Source organism: Lutra lutra, chromosome X (assembly GCF_902655055.1).
Source record: "Lutra lutra chromosome X, mLutLut1.2, whole genome shotgun sequence".
Lineage (NCBI taxonomy): Eukaryota > Metazoa > Chordata > Mammalia > Carnivora > Mustelidae > Lutra > Lutra lutra.
The window spans coordinates 476,630-503,751 of NC_062296.1; the positions used below are offsets into that span (position 1 = coordinate 476,630).

The window sequence follows — 27,122 nt, forward strand, 5'->3', positions numbered from 1 at the left end:
TCAAAGTCTGGAGTGGCAGTGGGGGCCAAGAGAAGCGGACGGGTTTAACAATATTCGGGAAGCAGAAGTGGCAAGATTTTGAATGGACTCTCTAGTGGGAATCAGGAAGAGAGAAGATGCCCCCGAGTCAGCGTGCTTAAAGTGGAGTCCCTGTTCTCCTCCCAAACTTACTGTCTTCCCTCGCCACTAATCTCCGTGAGTGGATCAGCATGCTGGCACAGGGCAAGCATTCATTGATTGTCTTTGGAGTGAGAGAATAAATGAATAGAGTAGAAATGCGGCCAAACTGAGCATTCATCGGTGCCTGCCAAACAGCCGGTCCTAAAGTCACCCTCGAGGTTGGCTCAGCAGAAGTCTATCACCATTTCCCTCTCAGTTTGTCAACAGTTTGGAAAATCACCAGGTCCCGTGCCCAGAAGGACCCCCACCTCCTTATCAGGCACCCCTTGCCTGGAACCTGCAGTGTCATGCAGGCCAGGTTTGGCCAAGAGCCTGTCATCCTGCGAGTCCTTTAGGGGAGCACAGTGGCAGACTGTACGGCCCCTACGAGCGCAGGGGCCGTTTGGTGTCGTCCAAACAGGGTCACGGTGGCACCCAGCTGGTGGGTCTCTGCTCACTTTGGCTTCCACCCCAGAGAGACTTTTCGCACCAAAGAGGCCTGTCGATATGGCCCCTGCCCCCACCCTCATGCCCGCAGGCAAAAAGTACCACTGCCAGCAGCACTACGGACTCCAGGGGTCAGTCTGGGTATTTTACTGCTTCTCCCAGGGGCGACAAGCAGAGATCCAGAACAGCTTCTGGCTTCTGGTACAGATACCCAAACCAGGAAGTGCTCTGTTCCAGTGTAGATTTCCCAGAAATGAGAATGGGATGGGGCATGCAAAGGACGCCGCTCCCCACCCCCTGACTCAACAAACCCAGCAAAGATTCCCTGGTTACAGAAGAGAAGTGAAAGTTATAATTCGGAAGGGAAATCTGGCTGTGTGAGCAGTAGAATTGGGGGTGGAGACATTTGATGAAGTACAATTTTTTAACCCCCTTTTAGACAATATCATTAGATAAACATCCTTTTCAATGATACAACTCAAGTCATTTCTGGCCCTTTTCCTGGAAAGTTTTTTGCTGCTGTCAGTTTACAGGAACAGCAATAAGAGGCCATGTTCTGGGCATGAAGCCCAGGACTCAAAGGGAGGCTCTAGAGAACATCTGGTCTGCTTGATATATAGAAGCTAGCACTGCATGTGTGTATTTGTGTGTATGTGTTTTTCCTATGCTGACTCATGGCATTGAAGTCTTTCTGGAAACACCCCCACCTTTGTAGCCAGCCAGTTTACACACAGCCCTTCAGCTCCTCCTTGATTCGAATGTTAAGTCAAGAGGAAGAAGGAAAACAAATCCAAGAACTGCTCTCAACAATCTAGAATTCTCTGCACCCCACCTCTTGAGAAGAGAGACTGGCCCCAGCTCTGACTCAGTCTACTATAAGCTTGACTCTCCTCTTAAAGCACAAGCTTTATCCGAGCCTTTGGACAAAACTGGAAGAAAATAGTGCACGAGTACTGTGAACTCTGCAAGAGACAGGGGACTGACAACTGGTGGTAAAAAACGGAAAGATGGCAGATCCTGAAATTGAGCTTTTTGTGAAGGTACGTTTTCTAGCTATAATAATCGCATATGTAATGTATTATTTCTTGACACTGTGACTTAAATTCTAAAAATAAGTCAATATTTGGGCTAGAGATAAGAAATAATTTTGTAATTATATTCCTCCTGTGAGTACTTGATGTATGAATGGCTGTCCTTGGCTGACAACAGGAAAACATATTTTTTTAAGTTTTGGGGGTTTTTTTGTTTTTTTTTTAATTTTTATTTATTTATTTGACAGACAGAGGTCACAAGTGGGCAGAGAAGCAGGCAGAGAGAGAGAGAGGAGGAAGCAGGCTCCCTGCTGAGCAGAGAGCCCCGATGTGGGGCTCGATCCCAGGACCCTGGGATCATGACCTGAGCCGAAGGCAGAGGCTTTAACCCACTGAGCCACCCAGGCGCCCCGGAAAACGTATTTTTTGAAAAAGGCAAAGATATATTGTGGAAAGAGCACTAGACTGGTTGCTAGTCTGAACAACTAAATTATATTCTTGGCGGCTTCCTATGTAACTTTGGGCAAATCTCTCCTTTTCTCTGGACCTTTGTTTCTTCATCTGTACGATGAACAAACCTGACAAAATGATCCTTAAGGGCTTTCTAGCTTTTGCAATCTGTGTTTTATGAAATAGGTTTTGGAAGGCCTAAATGGGGAAAGGAAAAGGCCAAAAATGGGTAGGTGCCCCAATCCTGCACATAGTCCAGACAGAGCTTTCTAAAATTCTCCCACAAAAGATGAAGCTCACTGTGGAGTCACATGGACACTATGGGAGCAAATAGTCAGGAGTCTGCATGAGGAAGACGCATTTTAGAATGTTGTGTTTCCTCTTTATGGTCTGCCTTGGGGTTTTTTTGTAATGCCTTAACTTTTGAGAAAAGCCCTTTGGAAAACCCCTAAGCAGGAGAAATGAACATGTGTTTCTAAATTAACTCATCAAGAAAAATAGCAATTTTGTATAGGTTATTACAAGTAGAAATTACAGTTTCCTAAAACTTTGTTTATATTAATTGTTTTTTTCTTCTATATTTTCCTTGACTATTAGAAATGTCAAGAATGATAATAATCATAATCATAACAAATTCTCACATCTGAGCACTTCACATATATTACATATATTTATATATATTACCTCATTTAGTCCTAATAACTTACATTAATAGTACTATTAGAAGTAGTATCAGGACTAGGAGTAACGGTAGTAGTTCTTGTCATTATAGTAATATTGTGCTCATCTCTAGGTAATTAAGCAAAGGCAATAAAATTTAAGTAACTTGCCTCTAAAACTACATCTATTGATGACTTACAAAGACATGAAATAAGGTACGTTTTTATGAAATGTTAGTTTAAACATCTGTTAGCCGAAGTAATACTTTCACAATCATTTAAAAATATTTAACAAATGGTCACATATAAACACAAAGGACATATTCAACCTGCCCTTTCAAAATTATAGAGTGATTCTTGAATTCCTACATAGCAAAATAATCCAAGTAAGTGTTGGACTATGGGGCATAAAAGCTACTTCTCTTATCTCTGGATTTTCGCAAAGCATGTGACTGGTCAGACACAATATTAATAAGCCTTGATTTCCTAACTGGCTTTTTACATCTACCAATTTCAAACCAGAAGTAATGTCTCATCACAGGCAAACTAAAGTGTTCCTTTAGTCTAAACTACTCATTCAATCCAATCAAACACACCTACCTAGTTGTTGGCATTTATCTATGTGTTCATCTTCATAGAATTCCCATATTTGGGTATTAATCTGGACAGGAGATGTTAGTGACTCACACACTGAAGGAACAAATGTTGAATTAAATAATAACTTTCAGGTTAAAATAACTAATCATTTGTTGAGTATTTACTATATGTCAGGCATTGTATTAAGTGGTTTATTATTAACTCTAATTATGGATACAGAAAATGAAACAAAGAATATCTAAGTAACTTTGTCCAGGGTCACATAGCTAGTGAATGGCGAGGTTAGGATTCTAATTATTTAAAATAGTTACGTCTAATCTTATTCAACTGTTTTCAATTTGGCAAACCTTTTAGTAAATTTTTCCAGAATTTCATCAGGTGGAATCCTTTTGATGTTATCTAATGACATTGATACAAATTATAGATTTTCTGAAAGAACATTGAGTATCATCTGGTGCAGGTATTTGTTTTGCTTTGCTTTAAGATGCATTCCATAGGGGCGCCTGGGTGGCTCAGTGGGTTGAGCCGCTGCCTTCGGCTCAGGTCATGATCTCAGGGTCCTGGGATCGAGTCCCACATCGGGCTCTCTGCTCAGCAAGAAGCCTGCTTCCCTCTCTCTCTCTGCCTGCCTCTCCGTCTACTTGTGATCTCTCTCTGTCAAATAAATAAATAAAAAATCTTTAAAAAAAAAAAAAAAGATGCATTCCATAGATCTTTCATACAAAATATGGAGATGGGACATAAGGATTGAGAGACAGGAAAAATGCTAATGAGTGAGTTTAAAAAGCACTACTCTTTATCAGTGGTATCTAATTATAGATCCTGCTGTTTCTTTCTAAAGATTAAAATAGTCTGTGATTTCCCCAGCTACCTCTGGCTGTCCTTAAAAACCCTATCACAACTTCTTTCCCATATCACTGATGGGATACCTACAAGAGATTAAGGACTTTCCTGTCACAATTAAGAATTTGTATCACCCCAAAACAAAAAAATTTATAACACACCACCTATGTGTTTTAATGTAATCAGTGAAAACATTGTCTTTCAACACTGAATAACTTGGGCAAGATTTTTAACTACGAACTAAGAACAAAAGACTTTCTAACATACATTTTATTTTCTCCAAATGCAGACTTTATCTTACTGGTTTGTTGCTCATTGATAAATAGATTTTGTGATCTCTACCAAACACTCTAAACTAAAGATTTTTACATAAAGTTATAGAACTTAACATTTCTGCCAAAATTCTGAATGTGTCAAACCCATTTTATCTCATACCTTAAACCCAAACCCCTAACCCCAAATCCCCTAACCACTAACCCTAACTTTAACCCACTGGATGGGTCTCTGGACTCAAAAAAAGCAGGCACAAAACTAACCCTACCGTAACTCTAAACTCTGATTTGAGAAAGTGGCTTATTGAACGCATGACAAGAAAAACTGAGAAACATCCTAATTATCCTGGAGAAGACCCCAAACTTTTAAGAATTGGTAGTAAAACTGAAAATGGGTGTGAAGGTAGAGATAAACACAGAAAAATCAATGGAACATCTAACTAAAAAGTATTTAGAGTCCCATATACCCTCCTTGTCTCAACTGGTAGATGGTTGCCATGTTTATTCTAAACCCAAAATCACAGAGTTTATTCTCAGGAGAGATCTTTGAACTGGAGGATATCAGGCATGTAGCCTAATCCCTGACTGGTAAACCCTAAGCCCTAACCCCAAGTTTAACCCTAACCCTAACACTAACCCTAACCCAAATGCTAACCCTCACCAAAACCCTAAAACTAACCCTAACACTAGCCCTTAACAGCACACCCTAACCCTCTGGAGAGGACTCTATACTGAAAATACCAGTCACATACCCTAACCTTAAAACAAACCTTAAATCTAACTCTGACCCAACCCCTACACTTACACTAGCAAAAATCTGGGGTTTTGTCCTCTGGTGATGTCTCTGATTTGGAAAATACCAGGCATATACCCTAACCCTAATCCTAACCTGTAAGCACTAATCCCTAAACCTAATCCCTAAAATTGACCCTAAGTGTAATACTAACACTAATCCTAACACTCTACAGAGGTCTCTGAACTGCAAAATACCAGGCATATAATATAACCATAACGCTAAGCCCAAGCCCAGAAGAAGTCTGGGGTTATATTCTCTGGTGAGTTCTTGAACTGCAAAATTCCAGGCACATACCCTAACCCTAACCCTTGATCTGAGAAAAATTCTTACTGAACACATGATAAGAAATGTTGAGAAGCAGCCTAGTTTTCCTAGAGATGACCCCAAACATGTAAGAATTGGTAGTATTGGGGCACCTGGGTGGCTCAGTTGGTTAAGCATCTGACTCTTGATTTTGGCTCAGGTCATGGTCTCAGGGTTGTGAGATTGAGCCCCACATTGGGCTCCACACTGGGCATGAAGCCTACTTAAGATTCTCTCTGTCCCTCTGTCTCTCTCCCTCTCGCCTGCCTCCCTCCCTCTCTCATTCTCTCTGTCTCTCTAAAAAATAAAAAAAGAATTGGTAATATTTCTGAAGATGGGTGTGAAGGTAGGGATTAAAAACAAAAATAAATTCAATATCTATGTAAAGAGTATCTAGAGCCCCAAATCCCCTCCTTGCCTTAGCTTGATAAATGATGGTGATGTTTATTCTCATCCCAGCAGAAGTGTGGGGTTTTATTCTTAGGAAAGGTCTCTGAATGGCAGGATACCTGACAGATATCCTAACCCAAACTCTAACCCTAATCCATAACCCATAACCCATAACTATAACCCCTAACCCTAAAACTAACCATAACCCTAACCTTCTGAAGAGATCTCTGAGTGGCAAAATACCAGGCACATACCCAAGCCCTAACCTAATCCCTAATTCTTAACCCCTAACCTTAACCCTAACCCCAGCAGAAGTGTGGGATTTTATTCTCTGGAGGGGTCTCTGAAAAGCAAAATACAAGGCACAGACCCTAACCCTAACAACAACAACAAAGGTTGAAAAAAAAAAAGGGGGAAAGAAAAAAGAGATCATACCTTTCTCTGAATTTTCAGACCATTTTCAAACTCTCTTAGAACTATCATAAAGACTATCATAAAAACTGATTTTTTTATACAACAAAACTATTAGATGGGAGAAACAGTGTTTAAGAGTTTGGGTTTCAGAGTAGACAGTCCTGGACCTGCTACAAGAGAAGTGCACTATAACAAGTCAGTTCTCTGGGCATCATTTTCCTCACCTGCAGAACAAGAGTGTTAACAGAACCTACCTCATCAGATCATCTTCACTGGGAGGATTAAATAAAACAAATATATAAAACACTGTAGTTGTTAACATAGTAAACACTTAATAAATGTCAGATATTGTGACATATTATTTTTCATCTTCAGAAACTTATATCACAAACAAAAAGAGAAAAGTTGTTTTTGTGAATGATCACATCCTGTCTTTGCCAGCTATACATACTTAAGAGGTGGTAATTCATCAATCAGGCTAGGGAATTTACATTCTAAAATTTTCTGTGATGGCACTTTAAATCATCATATTATTAACAGGAAAAAAATCTCAGTTTTCCTGTAAAACTTGACTGCATTTCCCCCACATCTCAGTGTTTTGCCTTTCATTTTGCCAAAGGCAATCCACCCTTCCTGCTGTATCTATTATCAGACTCCATTCTTCTTCCTGCCTCCCACCCATAATCATGATTCTACTCACTAGCCCCAGTTCTGATTGGATCCTTAGTTTGACTTCCGTTACAAAAGAAACACAGCTGCCAAGGTTGGGTACCTCTTCCCTTAGCTCTTCACTCCCTGACATCACAAAAGAACAACAGTAACGATCATTTCCTCTGTTGTGCTCATTGTCAGGGAAAGAAAAATTTGTCCAAAGAATTGGGATTTTACCCGGGCCTTCTGGGACCTTAATATTGCTAGAAATAACAGATCAGAGCAGCTGTAAGGTGAAAAGTACACTTTACTTTCTTTTACAGACTAAAGCAAAAGCAGAAATCAATCAATCAATCAATCAATCAATCAGTGAGTCCAATAGATGAGATACTTTGATGGCTTGGACTTGGGTAGCTAGCACCTAACAGTATTGAACAGATAGTAAGCATCAAATAAATATTGAATGAATGAATGATGTAATAGCCATGCCAAATGAAAGAACTAAATGTATTTGTAGATATTTATAGGTAAAACTGACAAGAATTAGTGTTGAATTCAATTTGGGAATGAAGCAGAAGGATTATCCTCAAGTTTCTAATTTGGGCAACTCAGTAGATAGTGTCTTGTCTTCTCAGGCTGTCATAACAAAAAGCAGAGACTTGGTGGCTTGCACAACAGATATTTAGTTCTAAAGGTTGGATGTTCAAGATCAGGATGCCAATGTGGTCAGGTTCTGGTAAGAAATCTTTTCCTGGCTTATAGATGATTGCTTTCTCAGTGTCTTGCATGGTGGGCAGAGAGAAGAGGAGGAGAGAAGAGAGAAAGCTTCCTGGTCTCTTCTTATAAAGGACTTAATCCCATCATGAGGGCCCCATTCTCATGAGGTCATATAAACCTAATTACTTCCCAAAGGCCTGGCCTCCAAATACTGTCACATTGAAGGTTAGGGTTTCAAAATAGGATTCTGGAAGAGTACATTTCAGTCCATAGCAGATAGCAGTGTCATGTGCAGGATTAGGAGCCCTAAAGAAAGAGTAGGTCAGTCAGTGGAGTAAAGAAAAAGAAAGGAATCCATTTTGTGACATGTTAAGATTGAAGTGTCTAAAGGTGGGATTTCCCATGAGACTCTATCAGCCACAGCCCTCAGAAGAAGTGGCTACCTTTTCTTTCTCATTTTTCTCACCATTGAGCCTGGAAATAAGGTAGGTACCCTTTACGTATCCTTGCTCCCCATTCCTGCTTCCAGTCCATTCTACCTCCCCCATACAAAGAAATATCTAGGTTGAGTCTCATAAAATCAGAGTAAACCACACACTACCCTTCCTGGTTATAGTAGTCTTCCAATCACCAGGTCACTCTCCCCTATTCCTTGAGTTTTTTTAGCTTCTGGATCATTGTCACTTTCTCCAACACTATTCCTATCATAATTCTTGGTGATTTCAATATCTGCATAGATGACTCTTCCTGTACTCTGGCCTCTCATATCCTTGACTTCTTCCACTGATCTTGTTCTTCCCCTTCCATTGTCACATCCTAACCTTGTCACTGCAACTTTTGCAACGCCTGCATGATACTATGGGGGAATTAATCTACTTTTTGAAATTTTATATTTTAATGCACTTTATTGATGTATAATTTACATAAAATAAAATGCACCTATTTTAAGTGCATCATCCAGTGACTTTTGACAAATACATATGCGCATGCAACCACTAACCCAATCAAAATATACAATATATCTATTACCTCAGAAAGTTTCTTTGTGTTTCTTTGCAGTCAGTTTTCCCCCACTGTACCCCACTACTCCCTACCAGATCACTTATCTGCCTTCTGTCAGGATACATTGATTTGTATTTTCTAGGATTTTCTATAGATTGAATTGTACAGTATGTACTTTTGTTTGGCTTCTTTCACTCTGTGTAATTACTTTGGAGATTTCCCATATTGTTATGTGCATCAATATCTCATTCTTTTCTATTGCTGAAGGGTATTTGGGTGTTTCCAGTTTTTTGGCTACTATGAATAAAGTTGCTATAAACATTCATGTACAAGTCTTTCTATGGCCATATGCTTTCACTTCTCTTGGATAAATACCTAGAATTAAAATTAATGGGTCATATGGTAGGTTTTTAACATTTTTAACTTTGACAAACTCTTTATAAACCACTTGTACCATTTTACACTCCCAACCACAGTGTATCAGTTCTAATTGCTCCAAATTCCTGGTGATACTTGGTATGGTCACTCTTTTCAATTTCAACTATTCCAATGTGTGTGTAGTAGTATCCTGTGCTTTTAATTTTCATTTCCCTGTTGACTAATGATGTTGAGCATTTTTTCATGTCTCTTTCATACAGTGTTTAAATCTCATGCTCATTTTTAAGTTAAATAGTTTGTCATTGAGTTGTAAGAGTTCTTTATTCATATATTTTCTATATTTTGGATACAAGCATTTTTCATTTTCTTTACAGTTCTTATGAAAAGCAGATTTTAGCTTTCATGTAGCTCAATTTATTGAATTTTTCTTTTCTCTTCTTCACTTTCTGAATCCCATCCATATTGACCTTCTTTCAGGTCCTTATAATGCCATGCTCAAGCAAGTTTCAAGGCTTTTGGGTATGCTAATTGCTGTTTAGAAGGCCTTCTTTGTGCCTATTCACCTAGTTAACTCTTATTCTTTGAACTGAGTTCAATTGCCACTTCCTCAGAAAGGCCTACCCTAACAGATCCCATATAGATTGTGTTTTTCTCATAACATGCACATCCATCTTTCCTTCAAAGATTTTACCTCAGTTTAAAAGTAAGTTAATTTGGAAGATTATTTTTTTAATATCTGTTATATATAATGTATATTGTATATGTATATGGAATACCTGATCTATTTTTTAAAATATTTTTATTTATTTATTTGACAGAGAGAGAGATCACAAGTAGGCAGAGAGGAAGGCAGAGGGGGCGGGGAAGCAGGCTCCCCGCCCAGCAGAGAGCCTGATGCGGGGCTCGATCCCAGGACTCCCAGACCACAACCCGAGCAGAAGGCAGAGGCCTTAACCCACTGAGCCACCCAGGCACCCCTTTGATCTATTTTAAATACATTATTTGTTCAGTAAGTATTTATTGGGAGAGTAAATGGATGAGTAAAGAGTAGGGGGCCATAGATAAACTCAAAGTATACATAAAAGTTCGGTGCAGAAAATTATGTTGTTTTCAGTCAGTGAGCAAAAGATGCTCTTTATTTTTCACCATTATTTTTCTTACTATTGAAGTATAGTTAACATATAATGTTATATTAGTTTTAGGTATACAACATATTGATTGAGCAATTCTATACATTACTGAGCGCCCATCCTAAGTGTAGTTGACATTTGTCACCAAGCAACATTATTACAATATTATTGAGCATATTCCCTATGCTGTACTTTTCATCTCCATGACTTATTTGCTTTATAACTGAAAGTTTGTACCTCTTAATTCTCTATTTTGCCACCCACTGCCCCTCTGGAAACCAGTAGTTTGTTCTCTATATTTAGAGATTGAGTTTGTTTGGGGTTTTTGTTTATTTGCTTCCTCACTGTTTTGCATTTTCTCTGTCTGACTTTTTTCACTTACCATAAGATCTTCTAGGCCACTCATGTTGTCATAAATGACAAGTTCTCATTCCTTTTTTATGCCAAATAATATTCCATTCATCTATTGATAGACACTTGGGTTGCTTTCATATTTTGGTTATTGTAAATAGTGCTTCACTAAATGTAGGGGTTCGTATATCTTTTCAAATTAGTGTTTTCATTTTCTCTGGGTAATACTCTGTTATTTCTTATCTTCCTGATACTAGCCATTCTGACCTGTGTGAAGGGAATCTATCATTGTGGGTTTGATTTGCATTTTCCTGATGATGAGTGATGTTGAGGATCTTTTCATGTATCTTTTGGCCATCTGGATGTCTTCTTTGGAGAAATATCTATTAAATCCTCATTTTTAATCAGATTATTCAGGACTTTTTGGTGTTCAGTTGTACAAGTTATTTTTTTTTAGATTTTATTTATTAATTTGAGAGAGAGAGCATGCACGAAGGAATGAGGGAGCAAGAGAGGAAACACAAGCAGGGTGAGGGGCAGAGGGAGAAGCAGGCTCCCCGCTGAGCAAGGAGCTCAATCCTGGGACTCTGGGATCATGACCTGAGCCTAAGATAGATGCTTAACCAACTGAGCCTCTCAGGCGCCCCAGTTGTATAAGTTCTTAACATATTTTGGATATTATCCCCTAATGAGTTATATTATTTGCAAATATATTTTCTCATTCAGAATGTTGTCTTTTTGTTTCATTAAAAGTTTCTTTTTGCCTCAGGAGACATAGCCATAAATACATTGCTAAAGCTGATGTCTAAGAGATTATTGCCTGTGTTTTCATCTAGGAATTTTATGGTTTTAACTCCTACATTTAGGCCTTTAATCCATTTTGAGTTTATTTTTGTGTATGGAGTAAAAAAGAAGTGGTCCAATTTCATTCCGTTGCATTTTTTAGCTGTCCAGTTTTCCCGGCACAATTTATTGAAATGACTGCTTTTTCCCCATTGGATATTCCTACCTCTTTTGTCATAGATTTACCAACCATATAAGCATGGATTTATTTCTGGGCTATCTTGTACTATTGATCTATGTGTCTATTCTTATGTTGATTAGTATAGTCTTGTAGTATACTTTGAAGTAGGAACATGATACCTGCGGTTCTGTTCTTTCTCAAGATTGCTTTGGCTATTCAGGGTCTTCTGTGATTCCCTACAAATTTTACAATTATTTGTGCCAGTTCTGTGAAGAATACCATTAGCATTTGATAGCGATTGCATTGAATCTGTAGATTGCTTTGCATACTATAGATATTTTAACAAATTTTAACAATATTAATTCTGCCAATCTATGAGTACAATTTATCTTTCCATTTGTTTATATTATCTTTAGTTTCTTTCATCAGTGTCTTATAATTTTCAGAGTACAGGTCATTCAGCTCCTTGTGAAATTTATTCCCAGGTATTTTTTTTAAGTAGGCTCCACACCCAGGATGGAGCCCAACATGGGGCTTGAACTCATGACCCTGAGATCAAGATCTGAGCTGAAATCAAAAGTTGGACACTCAACTAACTGAGCCACCCAAGTATCCCAAATTGGTTTTTTCTCATTCAATTGTAAATGGGATTGCTTTCTTAATTTCTATTAGTATATTATTGATGTATAGAAATGCAACAGATTTCTGTATAATAATTTTGTATCCTGCATCTTTGCTGAATTCATTTATTAGTTCTATTAGTTTTTTGGTGGAGTCTTTAGAGTTTTCCACAGAGGGTATTATGCTATCTGCAAATAGTGACAGTTTTACTACTTCTTTCTCAATTTAGATCTTTCATTTATTTTTCTTGTTTGAGTGTTGCTAGGACTTCCATTATTATGTTGAATAAAAGTGGTGATCTTAGAGGATAAGCTTTCAGTTTTGATCATTGGTTATGATGTTAGCTGTGGGCTTTTCATATATGAACTTTATTATGTTGAGATATGTGCCTTCCAAACCAACTTTGTTGAGAGTTTTTATCATGAATGGATGTTATATTTTGTCGAAAGTGTTTTCTGATCTATTGAGATGATAGTCATATGGTTTTTATTCTTTCTTTTGTTAATATCCTGTATCACATTGATTGTTTTATGAATTTTAAACCATCCTTACATCCCTGAAGCAAAACCCACTTCATGATGGTGAATTGTCCTTTCAATGTATTGTTGAATGTTATTTGGTTGTATTTTGTTGAGGACTTTTGCATCTATGTTTATCAGGGATATTGGCCTATAGTTTCCTTCTGTAGTGTCTTTGGTTTTGGCATCAGGGTAATGGATCTATTAACCACTTTTTTAAAAATTTAAGTACAAAAGCTAGAACACCAATATATTCCTGGTGCCAAAATAAATTCCAAATAGATGAAACAAATGCAAAAACTGAAAGCCGAAAGATACTAAAAGAAAACACAGAAGAACATATTTATAATAAAACAAAATAAGAAAGGGTTGGGATTGGTTTTTTGTCTTTTGTTTTTGTTTTTTGTAATCTTAATGTACATAATGACAGTGTAAGGAGATCAGAAAAAATGGACTGAGTAATAGATTCCATGTAAAATTTAATTTTTACATAAACCATGTTTTAAGGTACCTGTAATGTGTATTAAAACTGTTAATATCTTTAATATATAAATAAATTTTTCAAATTAGTAAGGAAAATATCACTTTGATAGAAAAAATGAAAGTTTGTCTTTAACAAATATTTTGTGAAATAAGGAAATAAAATCTGCAATAATTGAAATGAAAAATGCACTTGCTCTTTTTTCAACATTCTCATTTTGAATATTAATTCCAAAGATATAATGTCAGAAGTGCAACAAATTATATGTCCAGAAGTATTTGCTGCTGAAGCATTCAGCGTAGCAAAAATTTTGGAATATCTGAAATGCCCATCAATAGGAAATGGTTATATAAATTCTGGTACCATATAAAATTAGCTATTATTATTATGTACTCATTAAACTTGTCACTTTACAATAAACTTATTTGATTCATTATATCTGTCTGCCCACAAGTGGTAGGATCCATGAGATTAAGGGCTTCCAATTTCATCTCTAGCAACTGGCTCATTTCCCAGTAGGCACTCAATACATACTTGAGCAAATGAATGAATGAGGCTTTCCTTTATTTTAACAGGCTGGAAGTGATGGGGAGAGTATTGGAAACTGTCCCTTTTGCCAACGCCTTTTTATGATCCTCTGGCTTAAAGGAGTTAAATTCAATGTGACTACTGTTGACATGACCAGGTAAGAGAAATCAGGACATGTTTCATTCTGGAGATTGAAATCAGTAGACACCAATATAATGTTTGTGTTTGTGTATGTGTACTTTATCTAGAGGCCTAACTCTGCTTATTTTCAATAATCATAGAAAGCCTGAAGAGCTGAAGGACCTAGCCCCAGGTACCAATCCTCCCTTTCTGGTGTATAACAAGGAGTTGAAAACAGACTTCATTAAAATTGAGGAGTTTCTAGAGCAGACACTGGCTCCTCCAAGGTACAGCATTTTACATGATATTACTGTTTTTGAGAAAATCTATTTTATTGCCCTATATTATAGATTGAGGATTCTTACTTCTAGGTATCTAACTCTTTTTCACTGTTGGACTTCTCTTTTGCTGTTTTTCTAGAAATGTTTACAAAGATCCCCATGATTATACATGATAACAAAACTTTTTTACAGTATTACTTATTTAATATAGGTAAATTTATTAAAACTTTATTAGATGTAGGTAATATATTAGGAAAGGGCAAAGGATAGATTTGGAAACCTGGGAAAGGCAGGGAATTTCAGCCATAATGAAGCTTGGGGACATTTATACTGATAGAAATTAGACTTGTTTTATTGTAGAGCCCTCACAAGATCTTCAAATTTGAAATAGCCTTTGATTCAGTCTGATTTCTAAACTCTGCAGGTTGGGAAGTATAATGTCTATCATTTATAAACTTCCCCCTTGAACTTCAAATAGATAAAAATGTTAGATGTAGCAGCGCCTGGGTGGCTCAGTCATTAAGTGTCTGCCTTCAGCTCAGGTCATGATCCCAGGGTCCTGGAATCTAGCCCTGCATCAGGCTCCCTTCTTGGTGGGAAGGCTGCTTCTCCCTCTCCCACTCCCCCTGCTTGTGTTCCCTCTCTTGCTGTCTCTGTCTGTCAAATAAATAAATAAATCTTTTTAAAAAGTTAGATGTAACATATCAAAGTATTTTTTAAAGATTTTATTTATTTTTGAGGGAGAGAGAGCAAGCAAGAAGGGGAAGAGCCAGAGGGACAGGAGAGAGAATCCCAAGCAGACTCCCTGCAGAGCAGGAAGCCCCACCAAGGAGTGGATCTGACAACCCTGAAATCATGATGTGAGCTGAAACCAAGAGTTGGATGCTTAACTAAATGAGACACCCAGGCACCCCTAGAGTATTTTTTATATTTTTTTATGTTGTGCCTTTTGTTCATTCCATAACTGGAAGCCTGTATCTCCCACTCCCCTTCACCCATTTTTGCCCATCCCCCCACTTTGGCAACCAGCAGTTTGTACTCTGTATTTATAGGTCTGTTTCTGGAGACATCACAATTTCAGATTTCAAGTTACATTACAAACCTGTAGAGATCAAGACAGTATGGTACAGACACAAAATGATGGGTATTGAGGAAGGTTAATGTGATGAGCACTGAGTGTTCTATGTAAGTGATGAATCACTGAATTCTACTCCTGAAACCAATGTTAAACTGTATGTCAACTAACTATAATGTAAATAAAAACCTTTAAAAAAGTAAATCTGAAAATTCAGAAAAGAAAAAAGACACATAGATCAATGGAACCGAATAGAGAGCCCAGAAATGAACCCACAACTCTATGGTCAGCTAATCTTTGACAAAGCAGGAAAGAATACCCAGTGGGAAAAAGAGAGTCTCTTCAGCAAATGGTGTTGGGAAAACTGGACAGCCACATGCAAAAGAATAAAACTGGACCACTTTCTTATACCATACACAACAATAAACTAAAAATGAGTGAAAAACCTAAAAAAATACAAAGACAAGTTTTTTCCACCGACTCCTTGACACACTCAATATATCATGGTGGAGCAGGAATTGGATAATTGGAATAAAAACTACCATTTTTTTTAAAGGACAACAATAAGAAGGACACAATAATCACCTGTTTGTAACTGTTACCATTGTTAGGGAAACAAATGAAAGACTGTTTCTAAGTCTTGGCATTACAAACAATATACTTTATTGTATACATTACAAACAATATACAAATATACTTTCTTTTGTTTTCTTTTTTTTATTATACTTTTTTAAAATTTATTTGACAGGCAGAGATCACAAGTAGGTAGAGAGGCAGGCAGAGAGAGAGGGGGAAGCAGGCTCCCTGCTGACCAGAGAGCCCGATGTGGGGCTCGATCCCAGGACCCTGGGATCATGATCTGAGCCTTAACCCACTGAGCCACTCAGGCACCCAATATACTTTTCTTTTACAAAAGCCCCCCAGAGTGGTTATTTTGTCTGCCATATTGCTAGATATGGAAGCCCTTTCATAGAAACTATCTAAAATTTTTTAAAGATTTTATTTATTTATTTGACAGACAGAGATCACAAGTATGCAGAGTGGCAGGCAGAGAGAGAGGAGGAAGCAGGTTCCCCACTGAGCAGAGAGCCCAATGTGGGGCTCGATCCCAGGACCCTGGAATCATGAACTGAGCCGAAGGCAGAGGCTTTAACCCACTGAGCCACCAGGCACCCCAAACTTTATCTAAATTTTTAAAACCTGTTAGATACCTACATCAATGAAAATGGTGGAGTAAGGAACTCCAAAACTCCATTCCTCCATAAAAATAATGAATAGTTTGGGGGGAAATGTCAGAATCAAGTTTTTCAGAACTCTGGAATATAACCCAAAATTTATCAGAGCCAAGGGAATATTAATGAAGAGAAAAAGCTTCATTTTAGTAAAAGAGCCTTGTGGGATTTTAGGTTATATTACCATCCTCTACTCCTCAGTCTTTAACAGCCTTAAAGATAGCAGTCCACATTGTAGGTGCAGGTTGCTGGTAGCAGAGGACATGATATGGGATTTATTTTCAAATAAATATGGTTGTGTGGTTTGGCCTGGGGGCACCCTGAAGGAGTAGGTCAAGGGTTTGTCTCTTTTCACCTACTTTACAGCTTTCCCAGGGCTGAGGCAGTTTCCTTGGGGGCATTCATGGAAGGCATTTAAAGGCAGTTGCATTAGTCCTTGCTACATGGGACAAGGGATAGTACTTGGGGAAAGCAATAGACAACTGAAAAGCCTGGGAAGAAACAGGCTAGGATGTTTGGGGGATACTTGGGGGAATAAAGGCTTCAAAACACTTTCATGTATTCTAGGGACTCTAGAAGTCCATGCACATGTCCAGGTTTAGACCTATGCTCATAAAAGACTTGAGAAGATCCTAAATTCTTACTTCTGACTGAACTTCAGACACCAGGCAAGCAGAAATTGAAGGCTAAACTGTAAACTGCTTACATAAGCATTGAAGGAGTGCCCCAACTCAGAGCAAGACTGCAAACACTGAGAGACCTTTCTTTCTAGATTTGTTTGTTTTGGTTCTGGGAGTTTAATGAAATCTCTGTTAAATCAATAAACACCCAACAAAGAACAACAATAAACACACAACAAAGAACATAGACTTTACTAAATCACTTCAGAGAATTCACTAAACAAATAAAGGATACCTGCAATAAGCAACAACAACAAATCCTGGGGATTTTCAGAGTTTCTACATTATAATGTTCAAGTATCCAGTTTTCAAGAAAAAAATAAAGTTCATGCCATTTGTGACGACGTGGATGGAACTAGAGGGTATCATGCTTAGCGAAATAAGTCAATCGGAGAAAGACAACTATCATATGAACTCCCTGATATGAGGGAGAGGAGATGCAACATGGGGGGTTGAGGGGGTAGGAGAAGAGTAAATGAAACAAGATGGGATTGGGAGGGAGACAAACCATAAGTGACTCTTAATCTCACAAAACAAACTGAGGGTTGATGGGGGGAGGGGGTTGGGAGAGGGGGGGTGGGGTTATGGATATTGGGGAGGGTATGTGCTATGGTGAGTGCTGTGAAGTGTGTAAACCTGGCGATTCACAGACCTGTACCCCTGGGGATAAAAATATATTATATGTTTATAAAAAATAATAAAATAAGATAAAATTCATGTCAAAAAACAAGGAAGTATGGCCCATTCACAGGAAAAAAAATTAATAGAAACTGTCCCTGAGAAAGCCCACATACTTGATTTAATATACAAATATTTTATATCAACTACGTAAAATCTGTTTAGAAAGCTAAAGAAAACCATGGACAAAGAACTAAAGAAAAGTATAGAGCACAACCTCAACATACACAAAATATCAATAAAAAGATAGAAATAATTAAAAGGAACCAAATAGAAATTCTGGAGTTGAAAAGTACAATAACTAAAATGAACAATTCACTACCGAACTTCAACAGCAGATTTAAACAGATAAAAGAAATAATATGCAGGGCACCTGGATGGCTCAGTGGGTTAAGCCTCTGCCTTCAGCTCAGGTCATGATCTCAGGGTCCTGGGATCGAACCCCACATCAGGCTCTCTGCTCATCGGGGAGCCTGAATCCCCCTTTCTCTCTGCCTGCCTCTCTGCCTACTTGTGATCTCTCTCTCTCTGTGTGTCAAAGAAATAAATAAAATCTTAAAAAAAAGAAATAATATGCAAAACTGAACATAAGTCAATTGAGATTATCCAGTCAGGGGAAAAAGAAGAAAATGAGCAAAATCTCAAATACCAGTGGAATACCATCAAATGTACCAAGATACACATAATGGGGATCCCAGAAAGAGAGAATAGGAATCGAGAGGCAGAAGAATGTTTGACAGAATAATAGCTGAAAACTTCCTAAATTTAATTAAATACATTTATCTATACATCCAAGGAGGTCAATGAATTCCAAGTAGAATAAACACAAAGAGATCAAAAGCAGGATACATTATAATCAAATTCTCTAAAGCCAAAGCCAAATCTTGAAAACAGCAAGAGAAAAATGACTCATCATGTGGAAGGGATCCTCAATAAGATTAACAGATGAAGGCAGAGAGCTGACATATTTAAAGTGCTGAAACGTGGAGCAGCTGGGTGATACACTCAGTTAAGTATCTGACTCTCAGTTTTGGCTCAGGTCCTGATCTCAGGGTAGTGAGATCCAGCCCCAGGTCAGGCTCCACACTCAGTGTGGAGTTTGCTTAAGACTCTCTCTCCCTCTGCCCCTCCTCACTTCCTTCGGTCTCTGTCTCTCTCTGACTCTCCCTCTTGCCCTCTTTCTCTCTCTCTCAAATAAACAGATAAATCTTTAAAAAATAAAATAAAATAAATAAAATAAAGTGCTGAAGGAATAAAAGTCAACCATATTGGGCAAAACTATCATTCAAAGGTGAAAAGAGACATTAAGACATTTCACATGAACAAAAACTGACGAATTTTTTCTGACACTTCTGTTCAACATCGTATTGGAAGGTCTAACCAGAGCAGTTACAAAAGAAAATAAATAAAAAGTATTCCAAAATGGTAAAGAAGAAGTAAAACTATTTCTATTTACACATGGCATGATCTTTCATATAGAAAATCCTTTAAAATCCACTAAAATACTACTAGAACTAATAAATGAATTCAGTGTAATTGAAGAACATAGTCAATATACAAAAATCAGTTGTATTTCTTTACACTATCAATGAATAATTCAAAAAGTAAATTAAGAAAAAAAATTCCATTTTTAACAGTAACAAAAATAACAGAATACTTTAGAATAAACTTAAGGAAGGAGGAGAAAGAGTTCTGTGCTGAAAAACACAAATCATTTTTGAAATAATTTAAGGAAGACCTAAAACATGTACATTTATATTAGTTTCTTAGGGCTGCCATAACCAAGTGTCATAAATTGGGTGGCTTAGAATAGAAATTTGTCTTAACAGTTCTGAAAGCTAGAAGTATAAAGTATGACGTCAAAGTATCAGCAGGGCCATGCTCTCTCTGAAACCTTTAAGAAAAAGATCCTTTCTTGCCTTTGCCTAGTTTCTAGTGGTTTTCCAGCAGTCATTGACGTTCCTTGACTTGTAGATCTGTAAGTCCAAACTTCAATCTTCACATGGCATTTTCTCCATACTGCTGTCTTTTCAAAAGATGTTCTTTTTTAAGAACACCAATCATTTTGGATTAATGAACTTGCCTTACTCCAGTATGGCATTATCTTAACTAATTACATCTGTAACAGACCTATTTCAAAATAAGGTTACATTAGAAAGTACTTGAGTTGTGGTGCTTGGTTGGCTCAGTTGGTTGAGCATCTGACTCTTCATTTCAGCTCAGGTCATGATCTCCTGGCTTGTGAGACTGACCCCTGCATCAGGCTCTCTGCTCAGTGGGGAGTCTGCTTGAAGATTCTTTCTGCCCTCCCCCCACAAAATAAATAAATAAATTTTTAAGAAATAAAGTACTGGAGTTTATGACTTCAACATATCTTTTTGGAGTGACACAACTCAACCCATTCAAACATCCCATGCTTGGGGAATAGAAGACTTAATATTAATATTGATAGAAATATTCTCCAAAGGGATCTACTAATTCAGTGCAACCACAATAAAAATTCCAATTTTTTTTTGCAGAAATGAAAAAGGCAATGCTCAAATTCATATGGAATTGCAAAAGACTACAAATAGCCAAATTAGTTTTGATAAAGACAAAGTTGGAGGACTCACACTTCCTGATTTCAAAACTTACTACAAATCTATAGTAATCAAAACAGTGCAGTGCTTCCATAAGAATAAACTTATGCAATAAACCTGCATAAGAAAGGAATAAGTGAATGGAGGAGAGTTGAGAGTCTGGAAATAAACCCATACATCTATGGTATATTGATTTTCAAGAATGCCAAAACCATTCAATGAGGGAAGAATAGTCTCTCCAAGAAATGGTGCTGGGACAACTAGATATTCCATGTAAGAGAATAAAGTTAGACCCTTACCACACACCATAAATAAAAATTAATTCAAAGTCTATCAAAGAACTATATGTATGGGCTAAAACTACGAACTCTTAGAAGAAAACTTATATGTAAATCTTCAGGAACTTGTGTTTGGCAATAGAATCTTAGATATGACACCAAATGTTTAAGCAACAAAAGAAAAAATAGATTAATTAGAATTCATCAAATTAAAAACTTTCAGGCATCAAAGAACACTATCAAAAAGAATGAAAAGATAACCCACAAAATGGGAGACAGTATTTCCAAATCATGTATTTGATAAAGGTCTAGCATCCAGAATATATAAAGAATTCTTTCAATTCAACAACAGAAAGGCAAACAACCTAATTTTAAAATGGACAAGGGACTAATTTTAAAATGGACAAGGAAATGTAGACATTTCTCTAGAGAATATATGCAAATGGGTAATGAGCGCATGAAAGACGTTTAACATCATTAAACATTGGGGAACTGCAAATCAAAGCCACAATGAGAAAAAAAAAAACCACAATGAGATAATACTTTAGAGCCACCAAGATGGCTCTCATAAAGGAAACATAAAATAGCAAGTGCTGATGAAGATGTGGAGAAATCGGAATTCTCATACATTGCTAGTAGAAATTCTGCCAATGCAGAAAATAGATTGACAGTTGCTCAAAAATTTCACCATAGCATTCTCGTATAACCCAGCACTTCCAAACTAGGTACACACTCAAAAGAACTGAAAACAGGTATTCAAACAAAAACACATATGCAATGTTCATAGCAGCACTATTTGCACTAACCAAAGGATGAAAACAGCACAAATGTACATCAACTGATTATTGGATAAGGAAAATATGGTCTATCCATACAATGAAATATTATTCAGCCATAAAAAAGAATGAGGTAGGGATAGATACTAGAATATGAATGAACCTTGACCATCATACTAAGTGAAAGAAGCCAAACACACAGGCCACATATTATATGATTCCATTTATATAAAATGCCCAGAATAAGCAAATTCATAGACACAGAAAGATTAGTGGTTCCAGGGGCTGAGAGGAGGAGTAAATGGGGAGTACCTGCTTAATGGGAAATAGGTAGGAGTGATTGTTGCACAAGCCACTGAATTGTACATTTTAAAATAGCTCATGTAGTTTTATGTTATGTGAATTTTATCTCATTTTTTAAAAAAAAAGATTAGGCTTTTAATTGAAATTACACTGGATTTATATTACTATTTGAAGAAATTTCATTTGTATGGTACAAATGATTTCCATCAGAGAACATGATTTATGTATTTGTTTGGGTACCATCTTATTATATTTTTATTGAGATATAATTGTTATATTACATTGTGTAAGTTCAAGGTATACAACATGTTGATTTGATATTTATATATTGCAATATAACCACTGTAGTGTTAATTAATATCTCTATCACATTACATAATAATTATTATTATCATTTCTTTTTTGTGGTGAGAACAATTAAAACCTTGTCTCTTAGCAACTTTTGAAGTTTATAATAGCGTCTTGTTGACTATAATTACTATACTGTGCTTATTTATCTATTAGTTGCAAGTTTTTACAATTCAAACAATATCTCCCCAATCCCTCCACTGAGGTGCCTCCAGTAACTATCACTTGACTGTTTTTTTATGAATATTATAGTATATATTTCATATAAGCACCACATCTCCTTTAGCTATTCATCCACTGATTTACATTAGGTTATCAATCTAAGTGCCAGTCTTATGTTCTTTGATAAGATTTTGTCTTGTTCTGCTTTTTCATATTGGCTCTCTACCTTTTCTATTAAGTTATTTCTAAATATTTTATACTTTTATCAGTATTGTAAATGGAATATGCTACTAATATCCATTTCTATCTGGTTATTGCTAGCATGGAAGACTTATTTTTTTAATGTTTGACTTATATTAGCCACCTTTCAAAAATATCTCATTAATTCTAGTAATTTTTCCTATATTTTCCTGGGTTTTCTAGGTATATAATTATATTGTTGCTCCTCTTCCAATAATAATACCAGTGCTTTATGTTGTCCTTCTCAACTTACTAGAACCTCAAAAACAGTATCTACTATAAAAGGAATTGTAGGTGTCTTAATTTAATGTAAATGGTTCTCAAGTTAATGTAATTAACTTGTTCCTTAATTTAATGTAAATGGTTCTAAAGTCACCATTTAGAATGGTTTTTTTGTTTCATTTGTTAGTGCATTCAGCACAATGTTGAAGAGTAGTAATGATAGTGATTACTCTTATCCTGTACTCATTTTAAGGGAAATAGTTCTAACATTTCTCCATTTATAGGGTGCTTGATGAAAGTTTTTGATGGATACATTTTATCAAGTTAAGGAAATTAATGAATTAGTTTAATCATTCAACAAATATTTACTGAATACTTAGTAAGTGTCAGATATTATTCTAGGCACTTGGGACACATCAGTGATTAAACCAAGCAAAAACACTCTGCCCTTGTGGACCTTACATTCTAGCTGGGGAAGACAATAAACAAACTACTTTAAAGCAAAACAAACTACTTTAGATGATGCTAAATACTAAAAACAAATAAAACAAGGCAGGGAAATAGCAAGTGCTAAGGACAGGGGAAGGGTTGCAATGTTAGATAGGGTAGGCAGAGGAAGGCCTGACTTAGGATGAGATTATAAAAATAAGAACTGAAAGAAGAGGGGGAGCAGGTCATGTCCATATAAATCACTCCATTTAAGGCAGACAAAGTGAAAATGACTTGATGTGGAAGCTTGTCAGGCCTATTGGAAGAACACCAAGGAGATAAGTTCCAAGTGAAGTGAGTGGGGAAGAGTAGGAGGAAAGGAGAGCAGAGCGGTAAGATGGGGTCAGATCACATCAGTCCTCGTAGACTACTGAGAGGACTTGGGTCTGAGTCCGAGTAAGATGGACACATTGCAGGGTAATAAGGAGGGAAGAGACATGATACAACTTACCTTTTAGCATGATTGCTTTGGCAGCAGGTAGAAACTAGTCGAAGAGTGTGGGGGACAAGCAGGGGAGTGGGGAGAATAATCAAGAAGCTGTTGCAGTAGTATAAGCTTTAGATCAGTCACGGGGCAGTGGAAGTGGTGAGAAGTGGATAGATTCTGAGTACATTTGGGAATTTATTTGTTTTCTTTTCAGATTTTTATTTAAATTCTATTTAGTTTACATACAGTGCAATAATGGTTTCAGTAGTAGAATTCAGTGGTTCATCACTTACATACAACACCCAGTGCTCACCCATTGCCCTCCTAAATGCCCATCACCCATCTAGCCCATCCCCCACCCACCTCCCCTGGGAAAAAAGATCAAATATGGATATGGAGACAAGAGAGGAATCAAGGAAGATAACTAAGTTTTTGTCCTGACCATTTCTAGTTGCTAATGGAGTGTTTTTTGTGAATAGGAATTGATTTTCATTGAACTCTTTTTCTGCATCTATTCATGATCATATGGTATTTAATTTCTTAATGCGGTGAATTACATTATTACATCATTTTAGAGGATACTCTATATTCCTTCATTTTTATGTAAGTTACAATAATTTAAAACCATGTTTTTCTTATGACTTATCTTTGAAAATGTATTACCAACATATCTCCTGCCAAATAGGCTTTTAGGAGCAAGTACGGAGGACCTAACTGCCATTTAAAATATTGTTTCTACAAGTTAATGAGCTTTGAATTCTCCACAACTGGTTTCCCAGTGAACTTTAAAAATTAAGTATTCTGTTATTGGGAGAAATATATATTTCCAATCAGAGATTCCAGGGCCTTCTATGTCCAGCACCATTTCCCAAAATCTCCATTCTCAGTAAAGTGCAAGCCAGGACACTTGGTCCCTGACTTGTTATGTGTGAATAATCATAGACTGATGTTTCTTTTTAAGGTATCCGCACCTGAGTCCCAAGAACAAGGAGTCCTTTGATGTGGGCTGTAACCTCTTTGCCAAGTTTTCTGCATACATTAAGAATACTCAAAAAGAAGCAAATAAGCGTAAGATACCTTTAAATTTCTGTTTCTCTCACACATTTGCTGACTCTCATAGTCTCACTCAGCTAAAATAGGATTTTCCTGAATATGTAGTATATGTTGGGGAATACACTTTTCCTCTGATTCTTTCTTCTCTCCTTTGAGATCCCTTTGCATGAAGTTTTATTAAATTTAGAACCCAAGATTCAATAGGGCAACTACTAACTTAGCTCAATTAGAGCATTGATATGCCAGGAGTGAACTAACTGCAGGACTGTGTACTTTTAAGGTTTCTGAAACCATAACATCTACCACAAACATTCTTGAATAGGTCTACTATCTTCTGAGTCATGAGAGCTATTAGTCTCTGATTCCACTTCTGACTCTTCTGTGTTTAGTAATAATATGTATGTAAAGATGTCTAAATGTGTAAAAAAGCGTATTGAGAATGTATTCAGTCATGAAGACAAAACATTATGACTTCTTTGCACCAGATTTTGAAAAATCTCTGCTCAGAGAATTTAAACGTCTGGATGACTACTTAAACACTCCGCTTCTGGATGAAATTGATCCAGACAGTCCTGAGGAACTCACAGTTTCCAGAAGATTGTTCTTGGACGGGGATCAGCTCACACTGGCTGACTGCAGCTTGTTACCCAAACTGAACATTATTAAAGTAAGTCTTTGTAGGTTTGGAAGGGGTTTGGGAATTGCCCACATGAAACACAGTGACTATTTAGTGTGAGATGTTAGATGATGGTTTTGTCATCATCATTATGCATAGTGTATATCTCCTTTTTCTTCCCAGAGGAAATATCCATAATGATCTTTTCTGGGAACCATAAAAATTTCTTGCTTCTTCTGAAATCAGAAGGTGTTTTCCACTGTCTTATCTATAAAACAAGGGTAATGTTACCCATTTCATGGAATTGTTGAGAAAATTAAATTAAGGCATGTAAAATGCTTAGAACAGTGTCTGAATCATAGCAAATGATAAATAATGTGAGTGACTAATTTTATGATGATTTAATCATTGATTTAATAAATTCTTATTGAACAGAACTTATTCTGTCACAGATCCTATGACAGACACACAGAACATATAAAGAAATAAGACATAGTTGGGACCCAGGACACCTGCGTGGTTCAGTCAGTGAAGCGTCTGCCTTCAGCTCAGGTCATGATCCCAGGGTCCTGGGATGGAGTCCTGCATCGGGCCCCTTGCTCAATGGGGAGCCCACTTCTCCATCTGCCTGCCACTCCCCATGCTTGTGCATGTGCTTCCTCTTTTTCTGACGAATAAATAAATAAAATATTTTTTTAAAAAGACATAGTTGGGACCCTAAGCAAAGTCTTAGTCTAGTGGAGAAATATGTGCTCTTTTTCTGTGGTTTCCTCTAAACATATTAATAATTAAGTACAGCATAAATATAAATGTGATTACACACACATAGGTTTGTCTACATTTGTAAACGAAACATTAAAGCAGTAAGTCCAAGATTTTTAAGCTTATTTTTTGTGTAGATAACATGTCCTTAATGATCGTGACTTTTGAGATATGTTTCTACACACTAGGCATGACACTGATGTCTTTTACTACCAACTGGTTTTTTTTCCCCAAAACCCTAGGTTGCAGCCAAGAAATACCGTGACTTTGACATTCCAGCAGAATTCTCAGGAGTCTGGCGCTATCTTCACAATGCCTATGCCCGTGAAGAATTTATCCACACATGTCCTGAAGACAAAGAAATTGAAAATACCTATGCAAGTGTGGCTAAACAGAAGAGTTAGGACAGCTCTTTTAGTAGAAAGGCTCTCTTTTCACTTATCATATTATAAAGGTTTTTGGTAATAAGAATATGGAAAATACTGTTTCCTCTACCCAACTCTCTTATGAAAAGCATGCTGTATTTTCTGTATCTAGTCAGTCCAAACTATCTTCTCACTGTGTATTTTAAAGTTCCTTATATATTCACTTAATTTTCTTTATTCCCATGACATAACTACTGCAATCCTAAATCACATGGAAAGTATCATGATCTTTTGCTATTTAATTGAATTATTAGAATGCATCATGTGTAAGCTCAACAGATGGCTGAAGTTACAAACGACATAAATAGAGCCACAATCTTAAACTGCTCCTTAGAAACACTTCTGTTTAAATCATTAAAACATTTTACATTTTTGTTAGTTTAATACATGGGTGAATTTATTTCTGGTATGAATAAAAAATCAGAGAGTAAGTATATCAGAGAGGCAAATGCTAAAAGAATGACTTTTAACATCAGCTCTAAAAAGGTATTAAGACCAACTGGTGGGGTGCCTGGGTGGCTCAGTGGGTTGAGCCTCTGCTTTCTGCTCATGTCATGATCTCAGGGTCCTGGGATCAAGCCCCGCATCAGGGTCTCCGCTCGGCGGGGAGCCTGCTTCCCCCTCTCTCTGCCTGCCTCTCTGACTACTTGTGATCTCTCTCTCTGTGTCAAATA

The 27,122-nt window shown here is 37.0% G+C and overlaps 1 protein-coding gene across 1 annotated transcript; it reads left to right on the forward strand.

Moving 5' to 3' along the window:
* The first annotated feature begins 1,132 nt into the window (after nucleotides 1-1,132).
* On the forward strand, nucleotides 1,133-26,832 carry CLIC2 (chloride intracellular channel 2). Its single transcript, XM_047716550.1, has 6 exons — nucleotides 1,133-1,646; nucleotides 13,750-13,859; nucleotides 13,984-14,109; nucleotides 24,554-24,660; nucleotides 25,131-25,312; nucleotides 26,266-26,832. Exons 1-6 carry the CDS (start codon nucleotides 1,614-1,616, stop codon nucleotides 26,425-26,427), a joined length of 720 nt encoding a protein of 239 aa, XP_047572506.1. The 5' UTR covers nucleotides 1,133-1,613; the 3' UTR covers nucleotides 26,428-26,832.
* The last annotated feature ends 290 nt before the right edge of the window (nucleotides 26,833-27,122 follow it).